Source organism: Pundamilia nyererei, unplaced genomic scaffold, assembly GCF_000239375.1.
Source record: "Pundamilia nyererei isolate P.nyererei 1_Seehausen unplaced genomic scaffold, PunNye1.0 scaffold00283, whole genome shotgun sequence".
Taxonomy (NCBI): domain Eukaryota; kingdom Metazoa; phylum Chordata; class Actinopteri; order Cichliformes; family Cichlidae; genus Pundamilia; species Pundamilia nyererei.
This window is the reverse complement of record NW_005187684.1, coordinates 302,119-309,926: the sequence shown is the minus strand read 5'-3', so window position 1 is coordinate 309,926 and position 7,808 is coordinate 302,119. Positions and strand designations below refer to the sequence as shown.

Here is a 7,808-nt window from a genome sequence, read left to right as displayed (position 1 = left end):
TTGTTATTTTTCTGTAGAATGCTACTCATTTAATTGCCAAAATGTTTAAGCCAGAATGTGTTGTGTATTTGCGTGATTTAAATAATTAGCTGTCACAAATCTGTTGGTTAATATTTAATAATTAACTCAATACATCCTGCATATAAAACTTGCCCACGCACGTCACTGCACATTTTTTACCACATGGGGGCAATCGTGTCAAGTGATTGACCCTTTCTTATGTTCCAGCGATGGGGCAAGATGTATAACATACCTGACTTTACTTCCTTGTGGTAATCGCGATAACCTGTTTGTTAACTTTGCAATGTGACTGAATTCATCCAGACTGCCCTGCGTGCTGTTAAACACATGGTACATTACGGGGAAGACAACAGTACAGCGGAAAGGGCAAAGCTGGGGGAGTCGCTCATTACCAAAGGTTAGAGCTGTCACATAACACTGATCCGCTAATGACTCCTTTTTACTCCATGAGGAAAATCCTCTGATCCACCCATTGCCACACATAACTGATGGCCCACACCTCCTGTTGTCACTGTGGAAGGAATAAACTGTGCCACGATCTCCAGTCAGATTCAGATAGTTCAAAGTGATCTGCAACTTTGCTATTTTACAACACCATGAAAAAATAGTCCCGTGTTTTTACACTGTAGTAAGAAAAGTATTAGCACTGGAGGCGAGACATTTTAGCACTTGTAAATACGAAAGCGTTGATAATAACACTAAAATAAAAAGTGTATTAAACTCACTTAAATCTCCAAAGCTGTTAAATATCAGCGCCTACAAGCACGTATGGGTAGATAGGGTAGCTCTGTAGGGGTGGATGTGATTTGGGGTGGGTGCTGTGATGTAAGAGGGGAGCTGGGGTGGGGGTGGGGGTTCTCTCTCCCCCCATAGAGCGCAGCATGAGCGCTCCGCAGCAAAAGGATGTGTGAGCAGGCAGCGCGCTACTGTAGGGACGGAGTCCACAAACTGCTGAACAAAGAACAAGCCAAACTTCGAGCCCAAGAAAGCCGCGAGCAGCCGAACCCCGTAGCCGGTCAGGACAGCGAGTCCGCAACGGCAGCGCAGTCCGGAAACAGCGGCGCCCAGCCCGGTGGAATCGACGGGCTCGTCCGCTGGATCGTCACCAAAATGAGCGACAACAAGAACATCTCCAGCCGGGAGTACGCCTCCAGTAAGGAGGAAGTGGCCGTGGCTCAGGAGCAGTTCTTCGCTCCGGAACCGCGGAGAGGCATCTCCGTTATTTTGGATGTGAGTATGGAAATGCACCGGTTTGGCGGGTGCAGGGCGGGTGGTTGCTGGGTATGAAGACATCCAGCGCGTACGGACCGGTGCAGTGCGCACTTACGCGCAGATACTCGTGGCTTGGTAGAGTAGGCGGAAGATTTGACACTTTGGTGGTGAATGTGGAAGCCCGGGAGCAGCCTCAACGCGCTGAGCTCAGTTTCCATATCTTTCCTGAATGACCCATCCAAAAAATTCACTGTACTTTTATTGCATCTTATTAAGCAATATTCTCTTATGCGTCTTTGTTCACCTCTTCATCACCAATAAAAGTCATGCATTTATAGTCGAGGGGCAGCTTTACTTTTACTCCTGGCTTTACTGTCAGTCCAACGTGCAGTAGCTACGCTCACACCAATTTTATGACTGCTATTTAATTATTCATGAGAAAGTCTTACTACCATATTGTTATTGATCCATTCCTTACAGCCACTGCTTAGTATTCTCACTCCCGATGTAATACCTTTCTGTTATCAGACAGCTAATAACTGAGCAGCCTTCCTGCATTAAAAGTGGCACTTAGCGCAGTGCTGATTTGGGTCAACTCATCAATACTATTGGGTTACTTTTCATCTTGGCGGCTGTAAATGTTTCCCCAGGAGATCTGATGATGCTGCTTTATTAGGGTAAAAAAAAAAGAGAGAAAGTAGTTCAGCTTCTGCAAAATCCTGACCCAGACCTAAATAATCTGATAGGGTGGTAAAGAAGGGGTCCATGGAAAACTAATTATGATCAAGACCAGTACACCAATGTATCCTAGAACCCTAGTAAACTCATTCTGTCTGTGTTTGTGTGTAAAGGATGTTGTGAGGGGTGTAACCTAGTTTGCTGAGTTTGAGCCAAGCAACTGTCCGCTAAGACAGATGTTACAGTAAAAGTGTGTGTAAGTGAACAAGCAAACAATAAAACTGTGCTGCAGTCATATCTATATTTGAGGAGAGCTTCGTTTTCATTGTATATGCATGTATGTGTTCATATTTCATTTTCTGATTAAAGGTCCTGTTGGATTGTTGTTTTTTCCACCCTCTCACTCCCTGTTAGAAATGTGCCATACTCTCTCAGAGTGGCTGACTTCCTGATATCAGCTATGAACTCATTCTGGCATTTTCTCTTGAGCCCTCTGCAACGTCTTCAACTTTGAAATGTTAATTGTTTCTTCATTTTCCAATATTATTGACTCCAGAGTTATTATTGTGGTGAACAAGTCGAGACCAAAGAGGTTTGAGTGATTGCTCTGCACGTGCGCATGTGCCTGCGGTCAGCGCTTCCCTCATTAGATCCTCAGCCTGCTTGTTTTTCCTTTACTGTTCAAGTCTTCGCCTGCATCTTAACCCCACTGTACCTTTCTCGCTATTCATTAAATTCCTTTCATCCTTTGTCTCTTCCTTTTCCTTCCCTTCTCTCCTCACCTAATTTCCTCCATATCCTTCTTGCCCCTCCCCCTGCCCAGAAACCTACATTCTTGATAAGGTTAGAGATGGATGCAACACTCTCCTCTGCCTCTGTCTTCTTTTTCTATTTTGCCGGATCTTCTCTCCTCTGCTGTCGCTCGTTTTCTTCTCACTCTGTGTTTCTGTTACGACTCTTTTCAAAAACACACAAACGCGCACGCACACACCGCCTCTTCATCGCAACACTTTGCCTCCTCTCCAAGCTTGTTTGTTTCCAGTAGCTCCAGAGTTGGCTCTTTTTCTGTGGAGTTGAGTGCACCCCAGGGTGCAGCCGGAAAGCAGAACAATGCAGAGCAGCTTGTCATTTGGAACGCCACTCGTCTCAGCAGTTAATGATTTTCTCTTTGGCCTGTTGAGATGGCTGCAAATGCTGTGTGAATGCACCACTTATTTAGAGTTTAACATGCCTCATGCTTGTAAGTGCAATATATATCAGTTTGTGCACTAAAAAGTGGGACCTTTTATCAAGTTTTCAAATTGCATTCATGATTATTGACCACACTATTTAGATTCCTTTAAAATTAAGGCTGCAGCTAACTGTAAACTCATTATTTGTTCCGCTAAGTCTACAAATCATATAATGGATTGATTAACATTTATTTCAACTAATGTGAGAAAATATGCTAAATATGATAAGGAAAAGCATAAAATCCTCGCATTATAGCACCAGGAAACAGAGAACGGCTGTCATTTTTTGCTTCAAAAATAGCCAGACCATGAAGAAATCAAAATGGTTGCTCATCCATTTTAATAGATTCTGATTTAAACAGTGAAATCTTTCTTTTGACATTTACACAAAGCGTTATTGGGGAAAGTATGAAGTAAGTCTAGAACTTTCCTGGCAGTTGCAAAGGTTATTGCAGAAGACCATTTATAAATATTTCTGCAGTTCTGTTCTCAAATGTGATTAAAAGAAATATGCCTACTTCACACATTCAAATCCCATCCACATAATGCATGGTGTAAGTTAAGATTAAACATGGCCAAAATTTTTTATATCACGAGGTCAGATTATGGGCAACTAATCACTGTAATCCAAAAGCCAGGCTTCAGATCTTCCTGAAAACTCTGTTTTTTCTACTCCCAGGTCCATATGATATCAGTGAGAGCTTCCATCCCTGATTTGTTCATTTGAGGGATATAAATCTTGCTGTGAGCACAGTCTCCAACAATCTTTTATTTCTAAGGGGCAGCCATTCAAAAGAAAGCTATTCATTTTATTTTAGTGAGTGTTTGAACACGGGAGCTTTAGGCTAGAATTAAATTTTTAAAAAGAGGATTAAAAAAAAAACCCAATTGTGCATGCAGTTGCAACTACTGCAGAGTCAAGAATAAAGATATGAAGCTGGAAATGAACATAACACGTCCTTTTAACATCTATCTTTTCTTGTCTCTCTAAGCCGCTGTGGATACCTTTGAAAATGAGTCCCTATTCTCCCAGTAAAAGCACTTTCCTCCTACAGAATCACTTTCTTTTCCTTCCGTATGTTTTAGTAGTTATAGTTTCTAACAAAACGTGCCTTAAAAATTTGGTTATGTTTCTCACAGTCGGAATTATTAATACTGTCTTCTTCTTTTCTGTCTTGCCTGCCTTATTTCATTGTGCCTCCCTCACCGCATCTCCCTCTGTGTTTTTCAATTCGTCGCTGTGCTGAATTCTGGCACTCCTCAGTATGATCGCTTCATATCGCACTCTGATGAGAGTACCAGTCCTGACATAGGGAAGGAGCTTTCACTCAAGCTATAAATTGTGATGCACAAACACACAGCAAGTAATCATCAATCAGCTACAGATCAGTGACTTCGTTTTGTGTGTCTGCATGTTTTCATCTTCTTACGCACTAATAAACTTTTCACTTCTGCGGCTCTTAACAAACCCTTATCGCACACCACTGCACCTTATCTGGTTTTAGACACGTTTTATTTCAAAGTGTGTTTGTGTGCCAGATTCAGCCTTTGTGTGGATTCAGTGTATGGACTGCAGAGCTCTCCTATAAGGGCCGTGTTGGAAGTAAAAGTCAAAACAGTGAATGGTAGACTGATTATTTCTATTACCAGTTATTCCCTGTCTGGATTCTGCTGCAGAGAGAGAATTAGTCATTCTCTTACTCACTTTAGAATAACTGCTTTTGTTTATGTTTCCACAATTCAGCAGAGTTTTAGTTTTCATTCATTTTTTGCAGACTCGTGTAATGTTATCTGTTCACTAGCTGAACAAATGGAAATCATGGTCCCAGTCTTATCTTTTGCACGTAGATTACAGCATTGAAGACTGGCCAAAAAAAACTTTTTGTTCAAAATTTTGTTACAATGAAAATAATGATTTATTTCCTTTTTTCATAATTTTTTTTTATAAAAATATGTCTGGACCTTCATCATCATTGTTGTATGATTTTTTGACCAGAAATTAGTTTTCTGAATTCACAATGACCTCGACCTTGATATTAATTTAAAGCAATTTCAGTAATTTTCAGGAAAATTCCAGTGCATTCCTCAGGGTTCAGTACTGGGCCCTGTTCTCTTTTGTGTGTAATGCTTCCACTGAATACCATAGTTTAGAAATTGTTTTTGAATTGATTTGTTGCATTGACTTGCAAATAGTTTAGAATTGAAATGATCCAGTGTTCCTGTTTATACCTCATGCAAATTACTGCAACACAATTACTCTTACTGACTTCAGTGTTTTGCTTTCTGTTCACAGATTTTCAGAAGAGCTGACAAAGATGGTAAGTGGAATTATTCATTAACATAACCTGACTTATTGTCTTACATATAGCATGCAATATTTGTCGACTTCCCTGCATTTTTGATTCCTTTGACTGTTCCAGTTATAACAAAGTCCTTCTCTTACCATTTGGCAGTCATCTTATTTAAGAAGGGATTTTGAAATATAAACTAAATAAGCACCACTGAGTTCTGATTAAAACTGCTTAAAATGTTTGCTGACTTTTCTCCAAATAATATCTAAAAAGTGTTTTTTCTCATTGAAAGTTAAATTTTACTGAATTTCCCTACAGATTTCAATTCAGGATTCTATATATACTCATTGTTTTTGTTGCAATGAAAGTCAAGAAGCAATGAAATATCCATTGTATGACCTCAAAAATGCTGCTGTCCACTCTATCTTATTTTCAAATAGTTTGCATCAGCAGTTTTGTTCCCAGGCTGAACAAAAATGGATTGAACCGATAGTGGGAACAACCTGTTCCTGAATTATTTTGTCCTGCTCACACAACAGCGCCTTGAGATTTTCTCGGTCTGAAGCCTTTTGTACACCGGGAAAGTGGCAAACCCTGTCTGTCTGCTGTCTGAGCTGCAGCAATATTTTTAGCATTTTGGAATATTAAAGCGCTTTCTGAGGGGAAGTTTATTTTACTGTGTAGCTTTGCCAGTGAGCAGTTTGTTTATGCCCTGTGGCATCACATGCACTGCTTTCTTCCTCTTCATTTTGATCTCTTCTTTTTCTGTTTTATGTATCTCATCCCCTTCTTCCATGCCCGTTTTATCCTATCGCTGTGTTGTTGGCAAAAAGAATTGAACTAATGAGGAAACAACATAAAAAGTTTAGCTTTTAATAGCAGCCAGATGGCCATTTGCTCTTCCAGTATATGTGTGTGTATGTGTGGGAGGGAAGTGGGGGGTTTCTCTGTCATCTGAGCCGATTATTCATTTGTCTTCACCCTAGTATATCCGTTTATTTATGTATAGATTGGTGTTAACTGCCATGATTTCTGGTGTCAGAAACAGTTTTGCCTGTGGCATCAGCTGTCAACATTTTAAATGCTTGCACTGCTTAAGTACCAACTGCTCTGATACAGAGCGGCATTTAAGGCATGTTTACATTTGCAGTTCACACTGATTTTATCCTGAGCGCAGAAATCGTTTTAGCCATTTAGCAGCTATTTTTCCATCACAAACAGTCTGTGGCAACTTTTTGATGTTGCAGCTCCAAACACACACACATCTGCAAATGTCTGTAAAGAGGCAGAAGTGGGGCGGGGGGTTTGGGAAGTTGCTGCAGTGCCAGAGAAGAGTCAGGAACAAAGATGTTGAGTGGTTGTTGTTCAGGATAAATATTATCTGATGTATGGAATACAGGTTAGAGACAAAAAAAACAGTAAGCTCAAGAACAGCTATTTTTAGCCTTCCTCCTCTCTCCTGCGAGAAGAACAGGGAACTGTTTTAACAAGTGTGAGAGAAGAGAGATGCTAATGGGGAAAGGAGGAAACTGTTGGATTACAAAAGAAGGTGCAGGGACAGAGAGATTGACATAAGGAGAGGCGGGGGGCAGAATCTAAAAAGAAGAGGAGCAGAGAAAAGTGAATAAGGAGAGGACTGAGGGAATATGGATCATTTATCTCGCAACATGGCAGTAATTGAGCTTCAATTTGCTGAATTCTGTCTTTAAATTCATAGTGCAGAGTTCACAGCTGGTATCTCTGCCCCCAAGCTGCAGAAGTTGCTACAAGCTGGATAGTGTGTGTGTGTGTGCATGTGTGTGTGTGTGTTGTGTTTTATGCATCCAAATCTACGGTAAATCTAAGCACTGGTGAGCAGAGATGGGAAAAAAGTAATCGGATTACAGTAACGCGTTACAGGTAACGTGTTACTGTAATCCGATTACTTTTTTCAAGTAACGAGTAAAGTAAGGGATTACTATTGCAAAAACGGTAATTAGATTACCGTTACTTTCCCGTAGGAACGCTGCGTTACTGGGTTACTAAAATCGTGATTTTTTGCGAGAATGTCTCATGCACTGCTTTCTTCCTCTTCATTTTGATCTCTTCTTTTTCTGTTTTATGTATCTCATTGCCTTCTTAGTGTGACCTTTGTGAAAACAGCTGTGTGCAGATCAACAGTGGATCATATATCGAGTGTGGGAGAGAGTATGAGCGTGTAGCGTTTAAAGCATGGAAGTACTGACCTTACTTTGAGTTTGATTCCATAAAAAGTGACAAAAACATTAGCGTCCGTTGTGCGTGGGAAGAAAACTTCTTTTTACACCGAAAAAAACCCTAAACAAGCTCCGAGTGCGCAACGTTGTAATGGGAAACTCACAGAGAAACTCGCGGA

General features: G+C 40.7%; 1 protein-coding gene across 1 annotated transcript in view; it reads left to right on the top strand.

The window, feature by feature from the left end:
- The first annotated feature begins 880 nt into the window (after positions 1 to 880).
- Positions 881 to 7,808, top strand: part of necab2 (N-terminal EF-hand calcium binding protein 2) — a 131,719-nt gene continuing 124,791 nt past the window's right edge. The window contains exons 1-2 of the mRNA XM_005750644.1: positions 881 to 1,251; positions 5,437 to 5,461. Of these exons, the coding sequence (XP_005750701.1) occupies positions 925 to 1,251; positions 5,437 to 5,461 (352 nt within the window). The 5' untranslated portion in view covers positions 881 to 924. The remainder of the gene's footprint in view (positions 1,252 to 5,436; positions 5,462 to 7,808) is intronic.